At 41.4% G+C, this 13,444-nt stretch overlaps 2 protein-coding genes across 3 annotated transcripts in view; one reads left to right on the forward strand and one right to left on the reverse strand.

Moving 5' to 3' along the window:
• Nucleotides 1–948: 948 nt before the first annotated feature.
• DDIT4L (DNA damage inducible transcript 4 like) lies at nucleotides 949–7,636 on the reverse strand. 2 transcript variants are annotated; one of them, XM_086406748.1, is made up of 4 exons: nucleotides 7,468–7,636; nucleotides 7,025–7,164; nucleotides 4,899–5,155; nucleotides 949–1,036 (listed from the first exon to the last, which is right to left on the reverse strand). In XM_086406748.1, the coding sequence occupies exons 2-4, from the start codon at nucleotides 7,113–7,115 to the stop codon at nucleotides 974–976; spliced, it is 411 nt and encodes a 136-aa protein (XP_086262874.1). In that variant the 5' UTR covers nucleotides 7,116–7,164; nucleotides 7,468–7,636; the 3' UTR covers nucleotides 949–973. The 2 variants fall into 2 exon arrangements, with proteins under 2 accessions (XP_086262874.1, XP_086262873.1); XM_086406747.1 differs by lacking the exon at nucleotides 949–1,036 and having other exon boundaries at nucleotides 2,662–5,155.
• Nucleotides 7,229–13,444, forward strand: part of LOC147371029 (uncharacterized) — a 52,893-nt gene continuing 46,677 nt past the window's right edge. The window contains exons 1-2 of the mRNA XM_086407339.1: nucleotides 7,229–7,514; nucleotides 7,622–7,814. Of these exons, the coding sequence (XP_086263465.1) occupies nucleotides 7,229–7,514; nucleotides 7,622–7,814 (479 nt within the window). The remainder of the gene's footprint in view (nucleotides 7,515–7,621; nucleotides 7,815–13,444) is intronic.

A 13,444-nucleotide genomic window follows, 5' to 3' on the forward strand; every position in this document is an offset into this window, starting at 1 on the left:
GAGAAGGAAATGGCAACCCACTCCAGTGTTCTTGCCTGGAGAATCCCAGGGACGAGGAAGCCTGGTGGGCTGCCGTCTATGGGGTCGCACAAAGTTGGACACGACTGAAGTGACTTAGCAGCAGTGTTATGTGACAGACAAAAAGTTTGAAGGATTTCTTTGAATCTTAAGAAATCCTTTTCTACTTCAAAAATCATAAAAATATATTGTCATCTTAAAGCTTCCCTTTCACATTTAATTATTTAATCAACCTGGAATTGATTTTCATGCTTGCCATGTATGTATTCAATTTCATTTTTTTTTCACATAGATAATTATTATAGTTCCCTTTATTGGAATACACCATCATTTATTTGCTCATTGATCTAAAGTGCCAACTCTGTTATAAATCAGCTTTGCAAATACATATGTGTAGGTCTGTGTCTGGGCTATTGTTTTACAGACTAACTCATCACTTTCTGTGTAGCAGAAATTCTGTTTTCAGTTAAAGCCTGTTTCCTTCTGGGCATACTGTGCTACCACATTTCCCAGCCCCTCTTGCAATTGAATGAGTCCATATGACTGAGTTCTACAGGGGATGTAGACAGACGTTATATACATGACTTCCACACCTGGCCCCAAGTTTCTCACAAGATCCTTCACAGTCTCTCTTATCTCGAGTTTGTGCCAGGTGTGGAGGACCGAGTAGAGCACTGTGAGTCCATAATCAATGGCAGAGTCTAGGCAGGAGTCTGGGATTTTAAACATCCCATGATCCTCCTCCCAGTGCATTTTCGTGTATCTCTCCCTCCTCATCTGCTCCTAGTGAGCCTTGGACGTTTGGTTTTATTATCACTTGTTTAAACCGATACAGACAATTGAGACTCAAGTGTATGAAGGTACGTGAGAAAGTAACCAGGTCAACTGCAAAAAAACAGGTGTAACGGTGCCAGGATTGAAACGCATGTCTTTTCAAATATTTAGGATCTTTATTCTAGGCACAGCTCTGTTCCAATGAATGGTGAATACTGTCAGGAGTTTCCTCATTCTTTTCTACCTGAAAAGAAATCACATTAAGAATTCTTTGAACTTAAGGGCAAATGTTTCTGATGTTGTTTTTATAGTCCTTCACTGATACAGATAAGATGTCTATGCTGCCTAGAGCAGTTGGAGGCAGCATTGTGAGCACAGCTTCTGAAACCAGCTTTTTTTTTTTTTTTTTTGTCTGCAATTCATCTTAATTGTGGCACACAGAATCCTCTCTGGTTACAGCCTGTGGGGATCTTTCAGTTGGGACTTTCGAACTCTTAGCTGTGACACACGGGATCCAGCTCCCTGACCAGCCACTGGACCACCGGAGAAGTCCCTGCAAAGCAGCTTGGTTTTATACCTTGGCTCTCTTGCATAACTTGGTGTGTTGGGCAAGTTACTTAACCTCTCTGTGTCTACTCATTTAGCCATAAGATGGACATGATAATGATCTCATTCCATAGGGCTGATATGAGGAGTAAATGAGATGGTTTATGTAAAGCACCTCAGTTAGGCAGCCTAGATGTAGCAAGTCTTATTAAATGCGGGTTATATAGTGTCAGAAATCCGAACTATTGACATATATTTGAGGAGACAAAAAATAGGTGGACAAGATTAAAAATTCAAATTGATGAATAATTGTGGAATTAGAGATATGTTGCTCTAATAGGATATTCTGGTAAAAATTAAAATATACACTGGTCTTACCATCTGATGTATTTGTATCTGGCTATTAGGAAAACTATACAAAAAGCCTATACACAGTGAGTTTTTTTTTTAAGACAGTAGCCAAAGGAGCTTAAATTATTAATGTCTTCCAGTGAAAAGTATTATTGTATTTGAAGAACTATGAAGTGAATGACTCTTTGATACATTAGTCAGTTCAGTTCAGTCGCTCAGTCGTGTCCAACTCTTTGCGACCCCATGGACTGCAGCACGCCAGGCCTCCCCTCCCTGTCCATCACCAACTCCCGGAGTTTACTCAAACCCATGTCCATCGAGTCGGTGATGCCATCCAGCCATCTCATCCTCTGTCATCCCCTTCTCCGCCTGCCTCCAATCCCTCCCAGCATCAGAGTCTCTTCCAATGAGTCAACTCTTCGCATGAGGTGGCCAAAGTATTGGAGTTTCAGCTTTAGCATCAGTCCTTCCAATGAACACCCAGGGCTGATCTCCTTTAGAATGGACTGGTTGGATCTCCTTGCAGTCCAAGGGACTCTCAAGAGTCTTCTCCAACACCACAGTTCAAAAGCATCAATTCTTCGGTGCTCAGCTTTTTTCAAAGTCCAACTCTCACATCTATACATGACTACTGGAAAAACCATAGCCTTGACTAGATGGACCTTTGTTGGCAAAGTAATATCTCTGCTTTTCAATATGCTATCTAGGTTGGTCATAACTTTCCTTCCAAGGAGTAAGTGTCTTTTAATTTCATGGCTGCAGTCACCATCTGCAGTGATTTTGGAGCCCAAAAGAATAAAGTCTGACACATAAGCACATGCAATTTACAACTAGAATGTTATAATAAAGGGTACAAATAGCCTTTGTCAAAATGGAGATAAATACTTGTTCTAAAAGCTTCCCTCAAATACTGTCAAATATATTTTAAGGTGATCATTGCATAACTCAGAAAAGACAAAGTGGACAAGAAAATTAAAAATATATGCTGCTTTATTGTCAAAATTGACAAACTTAATTTCCTTTAACAGGAATATTAATTTAAGGGTCTCTATAAAGCCATCACTATTTTGTGAGTATAAAAGACAAGAGAGTCAAAGACAACTGTTAGTGGGAAAAGGACAACAATTCTACATGCAGGCCAGATTCCTCACCCACAGAATCACAATGACCTTCAGAGCCCTAGGCAATAACAGACATGCAGTACCAACTCAACTGATCTTGGCCCAGTCGGTAAGATTGGCTTTGCGCTATCTTTCCAAGCACTTGAAGAGTTCCGTTTGTTGGAACACTTGCCGATTTGAATAGTGAAATTTTAGATCATTTATGGGATTAGAAACAGGATCACACCTGCTTTTGAATTACACTAGGTTGAAGCCATGGTCCCTACAATGCCGGCCTCAGGTATGTAAACTCCTGCCAATAGCTTGGGCAGGAGACCTAAATAAGCTCCTTATCCATGACCAACAGCAAGGATGTGAAGGTCTTCCTGAACGAACATTATAACGTGGATGCTATGCTTTCTCCTTAGCATTAAAAGATAAAGATCTAGCTAGTTGGAACAAGAGAAAAAATTAAAGGCCTTTATTGTTCCCTGGGGACAGGTGTCCAAGGATGAAGAAAGCTGGGTGTGCATGCACTGGTTATCTAGATCACAATTTTCATTCTCTAGTCTGTACTATAAACTAGATGTGTGTGTGCACTAAGTCGCTTTGGTAATGTCCAATTCTGTGTGACCCCATGGACTGTAGGCTGCCAGGCTCTTCTGTCCATGGGATTCTCCAGGCAAGAATACTGGAGTGGTTTGCCATGCCAGTGGGATGATCCAGGGGATCTTCCCAATCCAGGTATCAAACTCAAGTCTTTTATGTCTTATGCATTGGCAGGTGGGTTCTTTACCACTAGTACCACCTGGGAACCCCATAGACCAGATATCCATAGCCAAAGGAGACCTTGTAAATATGCCCATCTTAAAAATGGAAAGTAATGGTGTGCAGCTATCTTTGAATTTTCAGGTTAAGGAAGTTTCCTTCAGTTCCCAGGAAAGGCCAAGGATGAGATAACACTGATATGGTGAGATGGTGATATCTGAGATTAAGTATATGTAAAAGTAAAATGAAGCTAGATTATCAAGTGAATGTGAAAGGAACCTGAACTCACTTATCCTTGTATACACTCACCATTCACTCAATAGAAGAGGAATCAACTACATGCAAAAAAATCAGCATTTTCCATTTTTCTAGTTTAAAGATAAAATTAAATACTTATGAACTAGAAAAACTGAGCAGGTATTGTACCATATTATTTAAAACAATACTGTGGTTACTGAAATGGTAGTTCAAGTTTTTGCCACCTCTTTGAAACAGAAGAGTGGAGAGGATGCAAAGAAACAGAAGTTTGTGACTGTTCCCAATGCAAGATTCCTTATTCACTTTTGCATGAGGTTAGGATCTAATTAAGCTCACCCACTTGATTAATTTTATACTCCTATATAAGAACTCTTCAACTTTGAGTAGGGGCAGGAAATGGGTAGTATGGGCTTTTGGAAATTTCGATGGGCTAAAAAGCATTCATATAAGATTCTGTGATTGAGAGGATCACACTGAAAACTTATAGAAAAAAAGCCATATGAAAATCAAACTAGGCAAAGTGGGTTTCTACAGTCTATTGGCAAGACTACCTGGAACACTTGTGGAGTCAAATAAAAAACTAAAGTGTATTGCTTCTTTTCTTATTCTATTCCATTCCATTTTATAAAAACTGTGGTAAATTCAGACAATGTATTCTCTCGCTGGTCATCTCTCAACAGCCCCAAATAAGCCCTTCAGTTGGGGTGGCTGTGAATATGAAACCCAAGGAAGATGATTTCAGCTTGGTGTGCCTTGCGGAGAGCAGGCAAGGCAAACTACAATGACTCTGGGCGGCTGTGAAGTTTTTATTACCCAACCATAAAAAGGACTCTTTCAAGAGCTTCCCTTTTAGCACTCTTCAATGACTGTTGTGCCAATCAAGGAGTAAAGCTTTTTCTTAACAAGTCGGAATCCTGAGCTCAGGATCAGAGTTCGCCTGAGGCCAGAGGAGAAGCGACCTCGACTAAAGAAAAAATCCCTGAAGCTCGTCCATGAGCAGTTCTCCTGCTTAAACACAAGGGTGAGCTCAAAGGTGGGCACCACGCTAGAATCACACACAATCCTATCCAGCTTTTTACATACATTTTCAATTTCCAAGTTCACGTGCATAACACAGCCCCGCAGACCACAGGGCTCCGTGGAGGAAAGTCTCAGGACGTCTTGAGCAATCCTCTGGGTCAGTTTTTCAGGAACAAGGACTCTGGAGCAGCCAAGTTTGGTGTGCTTAGATTTGGACAGACAGTTCTCCAGCATTTTAACCAAACTCTGGCAAGTTGTCTCCTCAAATACCACCTCATTGAGGTTGGGCTCAGGAACAACATAATCCCAGTAGTCAAAATCTGTGGAAAATGGAAGTTTAAGATTAAAACAAACAAACAAACCCAGGGGCAGGAAAAACACACCCAGATTTGGCAACACTGTTTATTTCTATCTATCAGATCTATTTGTTCTAATATTTGTTTGGAAGTCATTTGATCTCACTTTGCTGTTAACTTTCTGAGTAATAAAGCAAATCAACTGACCTGAGACTGAAAGTTCATCTATGAAATAAAGGTTTTGATAAATAGGGTAGGTAGGCTATAACCATTTTTCAATAAACTTATATGTGTATACACACACACAATCTTAAAGACTATGTAACCAAATCTATTCATGGCTATTTTCGAATACTAGTGATTTTCTTTTCTATCTTGCTCCCTGATTTGCTTATGGGGGGTTTCAAGTTTCCTTTTATAGAGACTATGCATTAGGTTTGGACTAAAAATGTTAATAATATTTTTGGACTAAGGATTATTACTTTCTAAGAATTCACTCATTTATTCTTGTAAAACAGTTTTTTCTTTTTTTGCTATTATTCTTTAGTGATGAACTTAAAATGACCTTGATGATGAGCTATATTAAACATCAATTAAATTTGTGTTTTCTTTAAAAGTCTTTACTGGAATGACCTGTAGATCCCTATTTTAGCTTCAACCTCTTTGATTAAAAATTGCCCACAGAGAAGACTTCTGAGGTTCACAAGGATATTTATAACTGGCTGGGTGGGTTTTTTTTTTTTTGGAGCCAAGCAAAACAAAATAGTCCTAGGAAAACAAAATTAGATTTGCTCAAAGGAAAAGAGATAGCTCTGCATTTGGTCACCTACCTTCCAAATTAATCCTACCCCTTGGCAGGATGCCATACCACACACACAGTCAACTGAGCAGGTCACAGGCAGATGCCCTGTGGGCTCCCTGCCTGAAGTCTTCTGCACCTTTGTTGGCTACTATATCCCTTACACACTTAGGTCACAGTGTGTGTGTGTGTTTTTTTTTAAATAAATAAAACAAATGCACTCCAAATTATAAGGCTCTTTTTTTAAATCTATGTTGAAGACAGAGAATTTTAGAGCTTTGGCTTATAAAATTAGATCATCAACCACTTCACCTTCTAAATGAGGAAGGCCCAAACGATCTTAAGCAATTGATCTATGTCCACACAGATCCTTAGTGGCAGCACAACATGTTAATTTAGAAACTGTTTAAAATTACAAGACAATATGTTCAGCATCACTGCAGTTTTAAAGCTTCCCTTTGGCATTAAAAAATGAAATAATGGGTATATCCACAAATAGAATACTACTCAGCAACCAAAAGGAACACATACTGATAGAATCAACAGCATGGAATGGATCTCAAAATCATTAGGCTGTGGGAAAGAAACCAGATACAAAGAGTACATATTACACGATCTATTTGCATGTAGTCCTAGAGGTAAAAGTAATCTATAGTGACAAAAAGCAGATCAGTGTTTCCCTGGAGACAGGGGAGAGGTAGAGTGGGTAGAGCAAATGGGTATGTGGGGCTTTGGGGGCAGAAGGTGATGGTACTAGTTACACAGGTGAATGCATTTGTCAAAACACACATAACTGTATACTTAAAATTCATCATAACTTCACAACCATGTCGGGTAGGGACCTGTATAGTTTTTAATCCCAAGGAGTCTATCAGCCACAGACTAGACCAGGTATCCCTTGGGATTTTATTTTTTGCTTCTTTTGATTCTCACTATCATAGACAGAAGATGCTGTTTTAAAGAATCTCTTTAAGATGGATTTTATCGCATCTCCAAAATTCAAGGAGAGGGTCGACAGGCATGCCCGCCAATCTCAATCCACCCAGGGAAGGCGGCCTTTGGAGGGAAGAAAGGGAGGCGGTTGGGAAACTCACCATTTAGCAGGCTCCCCGGGTAGAAGCCATGGTCCAGCAACTCTGAAATGCTGGCCGGGTTCTTACTGCTCAAACTGCCAGTTGCAACCATGGTCAACGGCTCTGTTTCCCTCGCGGGGCGGAACGGCCTTTCCGGGGCGCTAGAAAAAGGAGGCAAGAAGGACCGATTTGCAAAAGCAAGCAAGACGTGCAGGAGCTCCTAAAATGCCCAGCGTCCCCGGAGCGAACAAGGAGAGGCATTCATTTTCCAAAAGGGTGGACTCGGCCTCTGCAACTCAGGTTCACAAAACCCCGGGAGCAAAGACGCCAACTAACAGCCACAATCAACTAACTCAAAGTTGGCAAAACTTGGAACCGATTCGCCCCGCGGAGCTCACCCCTGAGCCCAGAGGAGCGGAGACCCCCGCCCCCATTCCTCCCACCCAGGCGGCCCCCGGCCTCACATGCTGGGGGTGCGCCGGGGCCGACGTGCTCGCTGGTCCAGCAGCGGGTAAATCGAGGCCGGCCTGGTCTTCAGGAACCCCCTCCCTCGGGGGCTCAGTGACCTGCGGGCCCAAGCAGCCACCGGCACCTTGCTCGTCCCGCCCCGCGGTTCAGGCTCCACTAAGCTGCATCGCCGCGGGGGTGGTGAGCACTTTATATGCCCAGCCTCCTCACCCGGCCCCGGCCCGCCCACCTGCACCACCCCGCCCCGGGCCCGGGCCCCGCCTCCCCGGGGTCCGGTTGCATCTCCACCCGCACACTTCCAGCAGCCCCAGGCGAGCCGCTGGCAGTTGAGGAAAAGTTTGCGGTAGGGTTGACACCTGTTGTTTCTTGGGTGGGCTACGGGTCACCACGAGTGCAATCCTGGGTGCACGACTCTCCCCAAAGTGATCGCTCGCCTCCGCCACCAACCTGGATTCTTTGGTGCGGCCCCTCTCCCCAGCGTGTGCACACACACGCTCCTGATGGCTTTGGTGAAGTTCTGTCCCGGGGAGGCGGGAAGCTTTCTGACTTTGTCTATGACAGTGACCCGAGTCTCTGCTCTGACATGCCGAGCACTTTGCTTGAATATGTTTAGCTGTTCAACGGGCACCATTTATGCACTTAGTGCTGGCCTCTGACGGAATTCATTCTACTTCGCGTCGCGTCCCAAGGTTTCTGTACCCTCCTTTCCCGCACGCGGTCAGCTCTAGCCTGCCTTCCCGCATCCGAGGCTCCCCAGCCTGGGGTCTTCTCTGCACCTTCCTAGCGTTTCATCTATGACTAATGCGTTTTCTCCGGGAGAAGGGTGAGCCTGTTACTCTTCTAATTAGACCTGGCTCCAGAGAGCCAGCAGCTTGAATGAAGGGGAGTTTGCCAAGAAACTAAACAAAACCTTTAGTTGGTAGTTTTATTCCTAGTTTTTTTTTTTTTTTTAACAGAATCTCCATAGTGGCGATATCAATTTACATTTCCTCCAACAATGCAAGAGGGTTTTCTTTTCTTCACACCCTCTCCAGCCTTATTGTTTGTATATATTTTTGACGGTGACCATTCAAATCGGTGTGAGGTGGTACTTCATTGTAGTTTTGATTTGCACTTCTCTAATAATGAATGTTGTTGAGCACACTGTTCATGTGTTTTATTAGCCATCTGTATGTCTTCTTCGGAGAAATGTCTGTTTAGGTCTTCTGCTCTTCCTGCAATTAAAAAAAAAAAAATAGTGGGGTTTTGGCTGCTTCCACTACCCGTCTGGGTTTCTGGGAGCAGTCATGGTTCGCAGAGACAGAAGTTCCTGGCCAGCCCCATTAGGGGAAGGAACTTGGGCATGGGCAGTCTTGAGGGGCTTGAAGGAATGAAGATACAGTGTTTTATATCCCTGTGAAGCTTGATGTCCTGTTCTGAACCTGAGCGCACTGTGGAGCAGGGGAGTGGGGCAGGGTCAATACCCTGGCACAAGCCATCAACAAGAAGCTACACGTTCTGTGTTCTTCCAGAGTATCTAAGCGTGCCTGTTCAGTCTCTGGTGTGCCAGTAGGAGATGATCTGGTCAGAGCGAGCTTTCCCAATGACAGTGGTGGGTCAGGAGAGGAAAGGGAGGGGATGCTTCAGGGAGAAGACTTTGTACAAATAGGAGGTGCTACCCTTGGCTCTCAGTCCTGTAACCTACAAGGATCTGTGTAGGTTAGGGCCTTGAGAAGCAGTTTCAGCTGGCCAGGTTAAAAACTCTTGAAGTAAAACAACAGCAGAAGGGGTTAGGAAGGTGTGATAAACAGATCAGTGGAAGGACACTGGGAGGCAGAGCAGCAGAAAGCCAGCTCGACAGTCCATTTTTAACTCAGCTCAGGCAGCTGTGCTGCCTGAAGGTCAGGGAGCCAAGGAAGGAGATGCCAGGCAGATTTCCACTTCTACTTGAGCAATAGGAAAGGGCAAATAGACAAGCCCGTTTAAGCCAAGCACTTGCAGTGTCAAGTGTGGTCAGGACCAATGGATGGTCAAGTTGGGGAGGGCAGCTGCCTGGCAGATGGGGGTAGGGTCAGGACACTACCCTCCTTATCTGGGTGGCAGTGCTAATGAGGCTCACCTGCTTCTAAGGAGAGTAATTCGGATTGATATAAAAGGTGATGTGAACCTATGCTACTGAAGTAAAGAAATGACCTGTTTCAGCTTCCTTAGGGTATTTAGGCATAGGGCTTCTCAAGTGGCTCAGTGGTAAAGAATCTGCCTGCCAAGCAAGAGACGCTGGTTAGAGATTCCTGGGTGGGGAAGATCCCCTGGAGGAGGAAATAGCAACTCACTCCAGTATTATTGTCTGGAGAATTCCATGGACAGAGTAGCCTGGAGGGTTATAGTACGTGGGTTTGCAAAGAATCAAGACACTGAGTCACTGAGCACGCATGCATAAATTAAGTACTCCCAAAGGGCCAGAAAGATTATTGAACCTTATAGAAAGTAGCAGCTACTCTCAGCTCACCTGAGTAACAGAAATTTTGCCAAGTCCTTGGGGATTTTACCACAGAAAATAATTTACTTATGTATGAAAGATGAATAATGTAATTTTTTAGCTGAAAGGGCCTTGCTTTCAGGAATTATAGAACATAAATTACTGATACAGAACACAGTTCCTGGGATAATGAGTGGAGATTGTCTTTTAAAAATCTACTTAAAAAGGTAAAAAATCCATTCTGTCTCTGGTTTGCATGTTTTCAGGGTTAAATGAACAGAGCTGATTTTTCCAAAGGAACTATAGAACAGAATTAGGAAAAACTATTAATAAGTGCCACAATAGTCTTGTCACAAGATAGTGTGTTAGAGTTTGTACTGTTGTGAATATATTTAATTGCTTATAACTGAAAGTTGATCACATTGGCGTACCTCAGGTGTTTACCAGATACAGTGATGAAGTTTATTTCATTGCTGGTTTGTTATATCCTTTCTAATTAACATTATAAAGATAGGGTGCTTACTGGAAATAACCATTGTATATGAAGAGAAAGTCTAATTGATTAAATAATTAACTTTCATACACCAGTGTACTATAACAAGCTACCAAAATCATAAGCAAGGACTTTAACTTAAGCACGCTTGCTTTTTTATTACTATAATTTACTCATCTGTCTTCCCACAAAAAAGAGAAATAACAGCAATGAATGGCAACAGTATATTCATCTGATGCATACACAAATATTTAAGTTCCATGCTTCCTCATGTATATATATATAGTATTTATAATATCACTGCTTACATAAAGTGCAAATTTAAACTACCAGCGATTTTGTAAAAAACACAGACAATATGATGTTTTGCTGCTAAGTCACTTCAGTCGTGTCCAACTCTATGCGACCCCATAGATGGCAGCCCACCAGGCTCCCCCATCCCTGGGATTCTCCAGGCAAGAACACTGGAGTGGATCACCATTTCCTTCTCCAGTGCATGAAAGTGAAAAGTGAAAGTGAAGTCGCTCAGTTGTGTCTGACTCCCAGAGACCCCATGGACTGCAGCCCACCAGGCTCCTCTGTCCGTGGGATTTTCCAGGCAAGAGGACTGGACTGGGGTGCCATTGCCTTCTCCGTATGATGTTTTAATGTATTGTTATAGGAAATACTGGTGTTTTGTGCATTTGTGGTTTAGAGTGTTGAATATTTATTACTTCTTTTGCCAGCCCATTTTCTCTTTTTATCCAATGTGTACCGTTGTTCCTGAGCTCTTATTAATACACTTACATTCAGTGCATTGCTTATTTCATTTCATTAACTATGACACCAGAGGGGAAAATGACTGTTTCTTAATCTGTACAGTGGATTCAAGGAGGATTTACAGAACATGAAAGTTGATCTGTGCAATATCCAAAGCCCCTTATCAAACTCATAGGGTTGTTGTGAGGATTAAAAGAGAAACTCTTATAATCAATTTAAAATATTATCCCTTTTTTAATAAAACAAATCTGAGACCTTTGATTTCACACTGTCTCTGGCTCTCCTTGGTTGTGCTAAATTCTAATCCTCATGTGAAGTCTTAGAACAGAGCCTGTTACACAGCAAGTACTTAATAAATGATAGTCATTGTTGCTTTTATTGTTATCTTGAAATTGTAGTTTTCTGGTTCAATGAAGTCAATGCTAAAGGGGCTACATGGGGTTAGAGAAGTATTGCTAAAGTGTTAATAGAACACAATTTATGGTCTTTAATGTTTTCAGGAAACCTAGAAAATATTTGCCACTGATTAGGAAAAACTTTTTTATTAGAATATGTACATAACTGTTTTGGGGAGCAGTGAAGGAGGTCTCCCAATAATATGTAAGAAAATATTGTGGGTAAAAAATTACCTGATTAATGCTTGATAATCTAGAAAATGGTTTCCTGGAAAAAAATAAAATTTACAGACATTTAGAATCATTGACTGTAAAACCATCCAGTTGTGTCAAGATAAGTATGACATTCTGGATGAGATAGTTCATCATTATTTTTATTTGTCTTTGAGGATGTTCCACCCAATAAAATTTCCATTTCATCATTAAATATGAAATATGAGTTATTCTATGATATATTGAAAGATTTTCCATTAAGTAACATGGAGACCTTATTAAATATAAGGCAAAAAAAGGTCCAATATAAAATAATATAATATCTACTGCTGCTAAAAGCTGAGAGAATTTTCCAGTAGCAGAAGGCTTCCCTTCTCTAAATTCAAGCATAGAAATGGTTCCCATAGTGACTTATCTCTTAAAATAGTTGTATGACTTTTTTATCCTAATAAACAATGGTATGTATTATCTCCTTTTAAATAAAGCAAGCTGATATATTTAAATGCACACAGTCTCTACTTTTCCTTAATTATGCAAAAGTTTCTAATTCAGGTGCCTACATAAGGGAATGTCAGCCAAGAATGTGGATTAGGTCCTTGACATTTTTCTAGGGATGCAACTTAAAACCTTGGCAAGCCCCAAATTTGAGAATACCAGAATCTCATACCATTTCTTTGGAATTCTTATAAATAAAGCTATACATTCATGTAGGTGCTGATCCTTCATTGTTCCCCCTCCCTTTGCCAGCATAGTGTCCTATTCTGGTGGACAAGCTTTGTACAGCTTTTGTTATTCACATTTGTTTCCCAGAAAAGTTATAATTTGCTTCATGGCATAAATTTGGGGGATAGTATGAGAAGAGAATTAAATCCCAAGAATGCCCAATGGACTAGATAGGGTTTCTGCAGAGTAGCCTTTAGAATATATCTGATCCCCATTCTGCAGATGTCAAGTATATAAAAATGAAAAAACTTGACGAAGTCACAGAGAGGTTCCAGTTTTTGATATTTATGGTGCAGTAGTTAAACATGTGGACTGTGGAGCCTGACTATTTAGGTGCATATCCCAGCAATGACACAGACTAGCTGTATAGACATCAGTAAGGTCTTTAACGTTTCTGTGACTCCATTTCTGTCTTTAAAATGGGAATTATAATAACTTTATGAAGGGCCTTTGTGGGGATTAAATGTTCAATTGAGTCATGGCTGACTCAATAAACATCAGCCATGATTATAACTGTATTTTGCTCTGATCTTGAAAAATCCCAATGCCTGGTGATCTTGTTATGAAAAGGTAGCTTGAGGAGTGTGGCATCTGTTTAAGCTGTGTATAAAAGTGTATCTTTGTTACACATTTATTCATTGGTTGGTTGACATTCAGAAGTATTTATTGAATATTAATTTTCTGCTAGGCACAGAGAATACAAGAGTCTCTATATCCTAGAGATTGTAGTTTATAAAGAAGTGCAGACAAATAAATAAAGATTACAATTAACGAGCCAAGGTAGGGGAGCTACAGTGCACTGTGGCAGTGCAATGATATAAGCACTAATATGTTCTGAAGGAACATATTGCTATTCACCTTGTTTCATGGACCAGTAGCATGAACATCACTTAGGAGCTCCTAAGACATGCAGAACCTCAGTCCTCAATCCA

The sequence above is a fragment of the Bos grunniens genome, chromosome 6 (assembly GCF_055505025.1).
Source record: "Bos grunniens cultivar Pamir isolate PY7600 chromosome 6, Bosgru_T2T1.0, whole genome shotgun sequence".
NCBI lineage: Eukaryota > Metazoa > Chordata > Mammalia > Artiodactyla > Bovidae > Bos > Bos grunniens.